The 13,528-nt window shown below is 44.5% G+C and overlaps 1 protein-coding gene across 1 annotated transcript in view; it reads left to right on the forward strand.

The window, feature by feature from the left end:
* mfap2 (microfibril associated protein 2) overlaps window positions 1–13,528 on the forward strand; it is a 40,614-nt gene that overhangs the window by 21,744 nt on the left and 5,342 nt on the right. The window contains exons 6-7 of the mRNA XM_041206846.1: window positions 8,435–8,522; window positions 13,035–13,108. Coding sequence (XP_041062780.1) covers window positions 8,435–8,522; window positions 13,035–13,108 — 162 coding nt within the window. The remainder of the gene's footprint in view (window positions 1–8,434; window positions 8,523–13,034; window positions 13,109–13,528) is intronic.

Raw genomic sequence — 13,528 nt, forward strand, 5'->3', positions numbered from 1 at the left:
ATGGAGAGAGATGGAGTTATATATAGCCCAAGGGGCACCAGTCTGCAGGTGTGGAGCAAGGTGAGGTGGCAAATCTCCATGAGCCACCACAGCTGATAGGGCAATTGAATCTGTGCCATTGGTTTCATTCTGTACCACAATACAAACAGCAGGTTTATATTAAATCTCAAATTCACTATTCTCTGAATTAGAAGAAACAGAGACTTGTGCTGCACAATCTCCTAATATTAAAACTGATCTCTGAAGCAACATTCCTTTAATACTGTGGCTGCATTCTACTACAGAGAAAACTGACTCATTCCACTTCTCTGCTGGTAACAGACTGACTGCTGCCTCCATGCACGGCTGCCAAATTCCTCTGAAGAGGTATAAAAATAAAGGACTTTTCATCTAAGTGACTGGACATTCATGGCCTTCAAAGCAACGTTTGCCCATACAATGAAAGCCACCTAGCAATATGTGCTGTAAACAGGCTTGTAGGATACGTGTATTCGAATGTAAAGATTTCCCTTCTGGGGAAATCCTATTGATATATTCCAAACATTTTGAATGAGTGGTGCGATGGGTCCCCATCCAAGGACAATGGCCATCTAATAACTTCAGAACGAATCAGTTGACGCCAATAGTCCAGAGTGAGTCCAGCTCATAATGTATATCTGTGCAGCTTGTAAGAACAGCTAGCAGTAACCAGTTTTATCCCCGTCTTTGCAGTGGCCAGCAAGAAACCCAGTAAACAATACATCTTTTTTAAAAAAAAAGCTATAATTTTTTTTGTCACAATCTGAATGGATCAAACTCACGCAGAGGAAATTGATCATTTGACACCACGAATGTCTATTGTTGGGTTTTGTTAATGCTTAATAAGTAGGACGGATTGATATTTTGCCCAAAAAGCTGACAGTTATGAAAAAAAGTTACATCTAGCAGCATGGTTCTGATTAAATGGGACGTGTTTGAACATAGTCTGAATACAGTTTTAATGTAAGTTTGCCAAGAATATTTGGAGCCATCCATTTAGCCCTTTGCATTTGTAATAATTTGAACAGCTGCTTTCTATATTTTATCCCTTGCTAATAATTTGTATAATTTGGCTTTTTCTCTTTGGACCAAAGCCTCGTGTAAGAAAATGCTTTGTTTGGTGCTGGGATTAAGAAGGCACACTGGCAATGTTATTCCTGGCACTGCTATGGTTTAGCCGTTATCTGATTGGACAGTCCTGCACAGAGCCACTAGGTTGAAGTTGCACTCCCTCCTAACCCTCCAATTTGCCATTCAGCATAACCATTTTGAAGTATTGAGAGTTGGCATCATGCATCTACTACTGTCTCATTTTAAGCCAATATTGTCTGTCAAGGTGCCACAACAGAAAAGTCCATGTCAACCCATTACAATCCCACAACAGAAAGGTATCGATTGTCAACTCCAGTGTCTGGGTTGGACGTATCCAGGAGCCACAGTTCAAATTGAATTACATTATCAGTTCAAGGAAAGTGTAAAATAAATCAAAAATGGTGAAGCAGTTGACAGTTTTAATGTTCCCTTCGGACTAATGGTATGTTCTAGTTCCTGTACTGAATGACGAGCCAATCCACACGCTGCATGCTCCAGTCCATTTTTGCTGACCTCACACAGCTGTCAAAGCGGTTCAGCCAGGAGCGACATGGGAGAGCTTGTACCCATTTGTAGGCAGTTTCACTTCACACGAGTAGCTGGGATAAAGGGAGCTAAAACTGGTGCAGGAATGGAACCATTTTATAATAAATGAAGATTTGAGCAATAGGACAAACAATAACTAATAAGATTTGTTGGAATGGATTTTGTCATGAAGGCAGAGGTGGGTTTGGAGGCAGGCATGGTGGCTATCTCTTGTTACTGGCTGGTGTGCCAGTTTGTCACCATGTTCCCGCTTCTGGCCTGTTTTCAGGCAGACAGCTTCTGTGAGATGGCATCTACCTGCCTACCAGTGGTGGGTAGCCACAGACAGCCAATTAGGTCACTTAAGGTGCCAATTGAGAGCACGCCATCTGGCTTTTCAAGATGGTCGACAGGCCCCTGACCTGATGTGACTGCAGCCTGAGCTGGAAGCTGGTCACCTCCCTTCTGAGGGGGCTCAATAGGATAGATGCTGAGAGGGTGTTTCTCCTCACAGGCAAATCTAGAACTGGGGAAGCAATTTAAAAATAATGAGTCTCCCACTTAGGCTTTGAGGGCCAAACCCATGGCTGTGGCTGCAGGCCATCTTGTGGAGGGACTCCCCTTCACAATGGTGACCAGGCAGCTGTGGCCACAGCCTATTTTGTTGAATGTTCAATTCTTCAGAGGGAGCCTCCATGTTGAATTAGCCTCCACAGCCCCCCAGACCTGCCTCACTAGCGACCACCTCTCCCAGTGGGGCTGCCGAGGCTCCGGAGCTGCTGGCCCTCTGGTTGGAGGCCTGGCCCTCAGGTTGGAGGCCTCTCCCTGAAGAGTGCTGAGCCAGTCTCACTACCAGCAAGTGTGGCTTGGAAGCCCCATTTGGTCCTGATTGTCAGGGGCACTGAAGCCCACAGGAAACTCCAGCCCATCGTTTCAGTAAAATAACATTGTGTTGCCATGTGAGAAGACCACCCTTTGTTGAACCAGCTCTTTGAAAGCAACAACTTACATTTTATATAGAATCATGCTTCACAGTTTGGGTCAGAGCTGAGCAAGAAAGAAATTCGGAGAAACAGTTAAAGAACTAACAAATGGGTAGGTCTTAAAGGGGGCTTTTGAGGATGAGGAGAGGAGCATGGGGAAGGACTTTAGGGACAATGTTTCCAAATATTTTCCTATTCATTCATGGGACGTGGGCTTCGCTGGCTAAGCCAGCATTTATTGCCCATTCCTAGTTGCCCTCAAGAAGGTGATGGTGAGCTGCCTTCTTCAACCGTGCAGTCCACGTGGGTTGTAGGTACACACACAGTGCCGTTAGGGAGAGGGTTCTAGGATTTTGACCCGGTGACAGAGAAGGTACAACGATGAAGTTCCAAGTCAGGATAGTGAGTGGCTTGGAGGGGAACTGCCAGGTTTTGGTGTTCCCATCTGTCTGCTGCCCTTGTCTTTCTAGATGATTGTGGGTTTGGAAGGTACTGTCTAAGGAGCCTTGGTGAGTTTCTGCAGTGCATCTTGTAGATGGTACACACTGTTGCCACCATTCGTCGGTGATGGAGGAAGTGAATGTTTGTGGAAGGGGTGCTAATTAAGCAGATTGCTTTGTCCTGGATGGTGTCAAGCTTCTTGAGTATTGTGGGAGCTGCCCTCATCCAGGCAAGTGGAGAGTATTCCATTGCACTCCTGATCTGTGCCTTGTAAATGGTGGACAGGCTTTAGGGAGTCAGGTGGTGAGTTACTCTCCACAGGCTGTCTAGCCCCTGACCTGCTCTTGTAGCCACAGTATTTATATGGCTAATCCAGTTCTGTTTCTGGTCAATGGTAACCCCCAGGATGTTGATTGTGAGGGATACAGTGATGGTAATGTCATTGAATGTTAAGCGGCAATGGTTAGATTCTCTCTTGCTGGAGATGGTCATTACCTGGCACTTGTATGGCACAAATATTACTTGCCACTTGTCAGCCCAAACCTGGATATTGTCCAGGTCTTGCTGCATTTGGACATGGACTGCTTCAGTATCTGAGTCGTTGCAAATGGTGCTGCATATTGTGCAATCATCAGCGAACATCCCCACTTCTGACCTTATGATGGAAGGAAGGTCATTGATGAAGGAGCTGAAGATGGTTGGGCCTAGGACACTACCCTGAGGAACAGAGATAATTGACCTCCAACAACGCCCTCCCTTTGTGCTAGGTATGACTCCAACCAGCCGGAGAGTTTTCCCCCTGATTCGCACTGACTCCAGTTTTGCTAGGGCTCCTTGATTCCACACTGTCAAACGCAAGTAAATGGCTGAAGGCTCTGTCACAGATGATGGAATAATGAGTGGGGACAGTAGGCTCGTGAAATGAGAGCGGAGAGTGTATATGGGGATATAGAGGGGGACGCGTTCCTAGATGGATAACAAGAGGTTGTGGAGGGATTTATAGATGAGGCCTAGGCCTTTGAAGTCACTATTTTGAAGGACAGAGAGCAAATGAAGGTTGTTATAGACTGGTGAGCCAACAGGTTGTGGGTGGTGGAATTCTGGTGGCGTTCCAGTTTATTGAGAGTGGAACTCAGGAGGCTATCAAGGAGGACATCAATTAAGGGGCCTGGAGGTAACAAAAGGCACAATCAAAGATTGCAACAATGGTGGGGGTGAGGATAGATACAGATGGGCAGTTCTTCAGCTGCAGAAGCAGGCAATTTTGGTGATAGATTGGATTGAGATTGAACAGTGCACACAGTCACGTTGAGCTTGAATGTGTAGCAGGAAAGGGGACAGGATTATTGAGTGTGAAAGAATGAAGTTTCTGGGAAAGATCGAACAGAATAGTTTTGAACCTGCCAATAATGAGCTGGGAGAAGCTCTGACTCAATTCATGGCTCATGGAGATTCAGTTGAGAGATAAAGCTGGTTGTCAGTGTACAAAGAGAAGTCAACCTCCATTTTAGAGATGATGTTGGCAAGTGGCAACATGAGACAGGCATTAGAAGGCACACTGTGCAGGCTTAGGGAGGAGAAACTACTGTTGATGATGTGTTGACACATTGGGCCAGTTTCCTACCCTAGTCTTGGACCTACCTATGTAAATTCTTTGACAAGCTATGTAGCATAGAATATTAATTCCAATCTGTGGCGAGTTAGCTGCTCATAGCCAGGGCACTATAGTCACAACACCCTTGTGCTGCAAAAGGGAAAAAACAGCCCCAATTTTATTGATCACTGTCCTATGAGCCATGTTGGAAAATGTGTGCACATGTACAGATGCCAGGTAAAGACTAATATTGGACTGAGTTGTGCTGGCCCATTGTCTAGGCTGTCTACCATTTACAAGGTACAAATCCTGGAATGTGTTGGAATACTCCCCACTTGCCTGGAATAGTGCAGCTCACCACCGTCTCCCTTTAGGAGAGTAAGGAGTTAAATTTTATGCCACATTTTCTACTCCATATCATGGTGAAGCCTAGCTTTGTGTGGTTACTGCAGAGAGAGATAGTTTGATCCTTTGATTGTTTTGATGCTGGCACCAGTTCAGTCACTGCAAGTTAATACCATCATTTGTAAAATATGTGCTTTTAGTTGCACAGTCCATTTCCTCAAATCTGAATGAACCGTTGGATAAAGTCTGGACAGTGATTAGCCTTTCACTGTAATTTTAATAAGGGTTTCACATTGGACAGCTTGCTTCATCAATTTAAACTTGATTTTTTAGATGTTTAAAGATAAGTTTCTCAAGATCAAAGCAAAACTAATTTGACTTTTTTTACTTCCCCTTATTTCTCTTTTCCTGTTTCTAGTACTGACCTTTATTAGGCTACAATTCCAGAGGTCCTTTGCCAAATGCACACCCACATTATAGAATCATACAGCACAAAAGGAAGCCTTTTGGCCTCTCGTGGCTGTGCCAGCTCTTTGAAAGAGCAATCCAATTGGTCCCACTCGCCTGCTCATTCCCCATAGCGTTGCAGTTTTTCCTATCCAAGAATCTATACAATTCCCTTTTGAAAAAAGGGATTATTAAATCTGGCTCCACCACCCTTTCAGGCAGTGCATTCCAAATCATAAACATAGTGCAGAAGTAAAATTCTCATCTCCCCTCTAGTTCTTTTGCCAATTATCTTAAATCAGTATGTACTGGTTTTCGACCCTCATGTCAATAAAAACTATTTACTCTATAAAAAACAGATATAATCTGGATAAAGCAAAGGCTATGAGCCCAGATAACATCCCAACTGTAGTGCTGAAGATGCGCTACAGACTAGCTGCACTCCTAGCCAAGCTGTTCCAGTACAGCTACAACACTGACAAAATGGAAAGTTGCCCAGGTGTGTTCTGACCACAAAAAGCAGGACAAATTCAACCCAGCCAATTACTGCCCCATCAGTCTACCACCTCAGCAAAGTGGTAGAAGGTGCCATTTGGGTTCTGCCAGGACCAGTCTTTGTCCTCCTATAGTCTATTATTAATCTCTTCACTGCTTTATTTCTGAGTTTCATGTCACCTGCAAACTTTGAACTTCTGCCCTATACACCCAAATTCAGGTCATCAAAAAGAGCAAAAGCCCCAAAACCAATCCCCAGGGGACATTACTGTACACTTCCCTCCAAACAAAAACAACTGTTCACCACTACTATCTGGGCCCAAATTTCACACTCCCCCACTAGCAGGTTTTTAGGCAGAGGGGAGCATGAAATTAAAGGAACAGGATTGCATCTGGGTTCCTGCCCACCCTGACCGCTCAGCAATTTATGCTGAGGCAGACAAGGCCTCAGACAGGGCATCCACCTTTGCCCCAGTCGAAGCCCATAAGTGGCAAAGGCTATTTCCCACTTGGCCTCAATATTTAGGCTGGTGAGAGGATTTACCTGGCATGGGGAAGCCCAGAATTGAACATGCATAGGCATGTAGGGGGACACCTCCATCAAAAGCCCCCTTAAGATCTGGTGGCTGCTGGACCTCCTCCCCAACATCTGATCACCCACTTTGCACCCCCACCACTTCCCTACCCTCCCCACCCTGGGACCCTTCAAACTTACCTTGCCTTCCAGTCCCAAGACTTAGGCTGAGGCATCTTCCTGAAGTTCCTCTTCAGTCCACCACAGTTCTTGTCACTGTAGGGACTGAAAAGCTGCCAGTCGGATTGGCCAGCAGCTCTTTAAGGCAGGACTTGCTCCCAAGTGAGGGAGGGATGTTCCAGTTGCAGCTGATTGACACTCATTCAAGCATAAAATGACTGCAGGGCAGTCAGAGTCCAGGTGGGGAACTCTTCAGATGGCAGGAAGGGCAACCCCCCCATCCAAAATAATTCTGGCTTTGGTTTCTGTTGCTTATTTAATTTTGTATCCATGCAGGCATTACCCCCTTAATCCCATGGGCTTCAATTTTGCTAACAAGCCTATCATTTAATAGTTTATCAAACGCCTTTGAAAGACCAGATCCACAACATCCACCACACAACATTCGTCATCCTCTTATTTCAAAGAATTTAATCAACTTAGAAGTATTGACTCACTTATTGGGGAAGGAGCTAAATACTTGATCCCTCATTCTTAATAACCAGTCTTCATGTATGGATCTGGGCAGTAAATATCACTAAGCTATCCAACTGTGGGGCATCATATCTGAGGCCAATCCTGTCTTTATCTGTTAACTACATTTGTATTCCGCCAACAGAAATCACTCGAGCAACCAGGGATTAGGCCATTTTTTAAAAAAAATTCCCCCCATGTTTCTACAGTTGAATAGCTAACACAGCACAGGCCAGGGATTGAGCAGGTCCATGTGATGAACAAGTTGTACTTATTACTTACAATAAGTGCTTGTCATGGAAGAATAAGCATAAAGCCAGTCTTTTACCTTAAGCTGGTTTATTCACAAACCACCTCTTTAACATAACAAACTGTTCCCATCCCTTCCACACCAGAGCATTACAGCTGTACCTATTTATACTATTTTGATGAGTGAACTAATGCCCATCACCTGTTTTAACAAGCAGTCATCTTTAACAGTGTAATTGCCAGTCAACAAGAAGATTGTCAAGGTCCGACCTTGCCAAGTGAAAAGGAAAGGCCCACGTTATTCAGCCTGGATCCGGCAAGGGTCACTTTTGTTTTCAGGAAATGCTCCCAATTACCGCAGCTCAACACTTTGCTGGTTGCTTTTTTTGTGGGTGACTTGTGTGAGGCGTGTTCAAGGAGGTTTTGTGTGTGTGTGTTTTTTTAATCTAACAAATACCCACAGCCTTGTGCATGAGCCTTTAAAGGTTTAGTGACGCACAGGTGGCTTTCTCGAGCGACTGTGGTATTGTGACTTGCTGCGAGTGCCCAGGTTTGGTTACTGGATATCCTCTGCAATATGCTGTAAAGCTTTGGATGCTGTTTTCTTTTTGTCATTTAGCATCTGTAAAAATGACATACAAAGCTCCTGGATGGATCAGTCAGTTAATTCTGGCTTACTGAGCACTACATAGAGTTACTTCGAATTTACAGAACAGAAATAAGCCATTTGGCCTAACTGGGCTATGCCAGTGTTCATACTCTACACAAGCCTCCACCCATTCTTCTTCATCTCATCTTATCAATGTACCTTTCTATTCCTTCCCCCTTCATGTACTTATCCAGTTTCCCGAAAATGCAGCAACTTGATCATCTCAAATTCTCCCATGTTGTAGCAAATTTCACATTCTGAACACTTTTTGGATAAGAAAAACAAAAGCAAAAAAAAACAATGTAATTACTGCTACATTGGCAGCACTTGTTTCTGCTGGATCCACTTCCAATCATTAAAGCAATGTTGCCTTTTTCTCTGCCTGTTAGATTGCAGGGAGGAGCAGTATCCATGCACCAGACTCTATTCTGTACACAGACCCTGCAAACAGTGCCTCAAGAGCCTTTGCTTTTACAGGTAAGTGCACTTGGTCCTTGTCATTCACCTTCTTGGGAAAGCTTAATTGGAGTGTTAAAGCTGCCTTCCACTTAAACCTTACCCCCTAAGAATTTCTTACCATTGATGCAAATTTGAGTTTGCTGTAGAGACTTTCTCAGGTTTTGATGGCATCAGACATTGCTGTAGCACATGGAGGTGTCGGGCAGTGGGTAGACTCCCACTAGAGTACAACTGCTTAGAATCATAGGATCATTCTGCTGTGAGAGTTTAGTTCTTCTGACTTCTTGCATGACCTGGGAGTATAGCAACAACAACATCCCCTTACCGCCTGTTGGTATTTGTATCTTTACATGAATACTACATCAATCTCAGAAGGCAGACCAGGCAAACACTTGGTGAGATGAGGCTTGATACAAATAATTGAGCTGTTTATTTGACAGCACATGAACATAGCGAAGTAAGGTAATCAGATTCACATAACTCCATCTGTAGAGCTTGTTTTTGAGGAATAGTACAAAAATACCAGAAAACGCCACGCATCAGTGAGCTGACTGTCTTAACTAAATTTGGTGTCTCCTTGTCCATCTCTCATTTCTAACCTCGTGCCCTAATCTGTATCTTGTATCCGAAGTCTTTCTGACACAGTGGTGGGTGGAGTGGGTAACTTTAAACCCCAAATGTGGCTGGGTGGGAACAGTGCTCGAGAGCTGTTAAGATTGGGTGAGTCAACTTATCAGCCTGAGGTTGCTTCATTCCTGTCTGGTGCCACTGGCAAATCAGCTGAGGCTCCCACCACAGACAGGTCGGCGGGGTTAAAATGAATCAGCGTGATGGTCATTCATTACAAACTCGAAGGGAAGCCTGTCCCTTGATGGAAAACCTGCTGGAGAAACCAAGTGGAATGCAGAAGCATGGCCAGAGAGGCTGTATTTTTTAATGTTTGGCAAGATCCCTTGGAAGCCGGGAGGAGGAGTCCAGAAGGCATTTTTGGGCCCCCTCTGCTCTTACCAGCCCTCTCCCCCCCTTACACCAACATCTATTTTTGTAAAGGCCCCTGCCTGCCCTCCCACAGCACCTTGCCTTTTCTTGGTGCATTTCCTGTGTCACCTCAGCATCCAACTACTACCCCAGTTCCCAATGCCCCCAACACCTCACCCCAACCTTCTTTCCTGGCAGCAATAGGCTAGAGACAAACCTCTAGAGACCCAGCCTCATTATGTTTTCCTTGCTCTCCAGCTACTTCACACACTTTGGGCGCACCCCCTCTACCCACCACCCCCCCGTGCTGACCCGATTCAAAATTAGCCCTAATGGCTGTAAAGCGTGTTTCAATTGCCGGAATAGTGTGGAAGCAACATCAAAGCCAGCACATTAGCATGATGCTTCTAAAAACTCAACTTTAAACGTAACTGTGGGCCAATATTTGCAATGTGGTTGCGTGCAGAGATGCAGAAATCCTGCCAATCTTAACAGCAGGACCTCATTTACATTTTGTAGCTCTGTTTGACCAAGCTTTTGGTCATCTGACCTAATATCTCCTCCTGGGGCTCAACGTCACATTTTTTTTATAAAGCTCCTGAGAAGTGCCTGGGACATTAAAAATGCCACTTAAAGATAGGTGGCTGTTTCCAACCCAAGAAGCTGACAGCTTCCAGCTCCATTGGGAGCAAATTTTAAACTCAGTATCCCAGTTGGCCTACACCACTTGGACAGCAATGGTTCAAGAAGGCAACTCGCCACCACCTTCACGAGGGCAATTAAGGATACTGGCCTAGCCAGTGACATCCACACCCTGTGAAGGAATAAAAATAAAGTTGCCCTGTGGGAGCTGGATTTAAAATGTTAGTTAAGATTCCTGCCTCTCCCAGTATCCATGTTGGAATACTCAGAAACCCTGATATTTGCCAACATAAAAATGTCTAGGAACGTGTGCAAAGTGTATTGGGGAGAACATTTCACGCTTTAAACATAGAAACATAGAAAATGGAAGCAGGAGTCCTTCGAGCTTGCTTCGCCATTCAATGTGATCGTGGCTGATCTTCCATCTCAACACCATATTCCACTCTCTCCTCATACCCCTTGATGCCTTTAGAGTCTGGAAATCTATCTATTTCCTTCTTAAATATATTCAGTGACTTGACCTCCACAACCTCTTGTGGTAGAGAATTCCATAGGTTCACCACCCTCTGAGTGAAGAAGTTTCTCTTCACCTCAGTCCGAAATGGCCTATCCCGTATCCTGAGATTGTGACTCCTTGTTCTAGACCCCGCCCCCAGCCAGTGGAAACATCATCCCTGCATCCAGTCTGTCCATCCCTGTCAGAATTTTATACGTTTCAATGAAATCCCCTCTCATTCTTCTAAATTCCAGTCAATACAGACCTATTTGGCCTAAGCTCTCCTCATACAACAATCTTGCCATTCCTGGAATCAGTCTGGTGAACCTTTGCTGCACTCCCTCTCTGGCAAATATATCCTTCCTTAGGTAAGGAGACCAAAACTGCACACAATACTCCAGTTGTGGTCTCACCAAGGTCCTGTATAGCTGCAGTAAGACATCCTTGCTCCTGTACTCAAATCCTCTCGTGATGAAGGTCAACATGCCATGTGCCTTCTTACCTGCTTGCTGCACCTGCATGCAGTGATTGGTGTACAAGGAAACCCAGCTCCCTTTGAACATTAACATTTCCCAATCTATCACCGTTTAAATAATACTCTGCCATTCTGTTTTTCCTGCCAAAGTGGATAACTTCACATTTATCCACATTATACTGCATCTGCCATGTATTTGCCCTCTCACTCAACTTGTCTAAATCACCTTGAAACTTCTTAACACTCTCCTCACCACTCACATTCCCACCTAGTTTTGTGTCATCAGCAAATTTGGAAACATTACATTTGGTTCCCTCATCCAAATCATTGATATATATTGTGATTGGCTGGGGCCCAAGCACTGATCCCTGCAGTACCCCACTTGTCATTCCAAAAAATACCCATTTATTCCTACTCTCTGCTTCCTGTCTGCTAATCAATTCTCAATCCATGCCAATATATTACCTCCAATCCCATGTGCTTTAATTTTGCCCACTGACCTCTTAAGTGGGACTTTATCAAAAGCTTTCTGAAAAGCCAAATATACCACATCCACTGGTTGTCCCTTATCTGTTCTGCTAGTTATGTCCTCGGCCAAGGGAAGGTTATATAGCGAGACCTATGTTTTCAAATCTTTCTGTGGAAAATAGTAAAAGAAAACGATCCTTACCTGGAAAAGTGAAGCATTCTGAATTATAGGCTTCTCTTTCAGGCACCTTCACCCTACTTGGATCTATAAGGAACCTGCAGGCACCTTCACTCTGCCAGGCACATTGCGATGATAAACCTTTTGATGTCAACTTATAAAATGACATCTTGGAAAAGATGTTGAGACTCTTTAAATGGCCCATGCCCCAACCCCCAAATCAGCCCATGGTGGAGTAAGGATCTGATGTGGGTTATGAGTGAAAGAGGGTATAGCAATTAATTCAAATCTGAAAAGAACTTTCTTGTAGAAAGGATTTCAAAAGAAGAAACTTCTGCAATTTGTTATGACCGGGTTGGCAGGAGTGCGTGAATTATCAAGTCCCACTACTCCACAGGCATTAAATGTTTAACTTTCTCACTGAAATAGCCAATTGTGTACCAATACCTCTAGTACCCAGAAGAAAAGAGACTCTGACCAGGCCTCTTTCAAAAACTTTCAATTATTAATTTATTTTAAAACAAAACTTCTTTGAATAAGTTGCAAGTACTAGTCGACACACAATTGTAATCAGGAAGTATAATTATCTATCTCTTCCTAAAGAATTCCTCCAGCACACACACAGACAAAGAACAAACAGATAGAGTCTCTCTGCAGAGATGGGCTTTGCAGGATGGGTGTTATAAAATAAAGGATAAAGTCTGCAGGGTCTCAACGCTGTCGACCTGGGGTTCTCTCATGTGACGATGGGCCACTAGTTCCGATGGATGTCTGGAAGTTCTCACCAACTGATCCAGCTTTGCAGGTCCAAATGCAGACTAGTTACACTCAGATGAGGGTTCTATCTACAGGCTGATAGCCACACAATTTTAGGCAAGGTAGAGAGACAGAGCCAGTCAAGTTGGCCTTTCTTCCTCAGCTTGTCCTCCACCAAGACTGCCTTCAAAACAAGCAGGTTCGCAACTTAAGTTCTTTCCTCTCTCCCATGGGATTGCCTTTTTGGCTCCCTGCTTTTCATTAATTAAAATCTTTGCATTTCAACACAAAAACAACTCCTTCTCAGGTATCATATAAGTCAGGTGATTCCTTGGAAGAAACCTGCTTGTTGGCAATTCCAAGGAGAATTTGACTTTATATAAAAAAAAATCCCAGGTGAGCATCTACATGCTCAGATCATGCCAAATCCTTCCATTTTGTGAAAGAAAATTTCAGTCTTGAGAGATATGATTCGAACAAATTCCACAGCTTGTGTGTTTGTTTCTGTGCCCATCATTCACGTTGCCTGCTTTGCAGCCTTCGCAGGGTCTATGTGGTCAACAAAGAGGTCTGTGTCCGCACCGTCTGCGCCCATGAAGAGCTACTGAGAGGTGAGTACGAGGCTTCAGAACCACAACTGAACAGGGAGCTCTGCCACACGGCAGGCTAGGGATGGTAACACGCCACTGACGGTAGGCTGAGCAGGCATGAAGTTGGGTTTGGGCAGCTGGAGATTCCTATCAGGGCTCCACTGGTCCTCCTAGGAGCTCTGGAATCAGTATTAGTTATAATCAGAATGTATTCACCCCAGTGCTGCTGGCCTTGAGAGGCAGTGTTTGGAGTGTGAGAGGTGTGAAGTACTTTGAGACCTCCTCCCTCTCATTGTGCTGCAGTAGAGATTGGAAGGGTCAGCCGCAATGCTCCTACCCAGTGTTCCTGTGTTAGTGTATGGCCCAAGTCTTATTCTGGGCATCACACTGGCTTTTAGTGTGTTCTAATAACACAGAGGACAGAGTGGAGTAGAAGGAGAT

Source organism: Carcharodon carcharias, chromosome 15 (genome assembly GCF_017639515.1).
Source record: "Carcharodon carcharias isolate sCarCar2 chromosome 15, sCarCar2.pri, whole genome shotgun sequence".
Lineage (NCBI taxonomy): Eukaryota > Metazoa > Chordata > Chondrichthyes > Lamniformes > Lamnidae > Carcharodon > Carcharodon carcharias.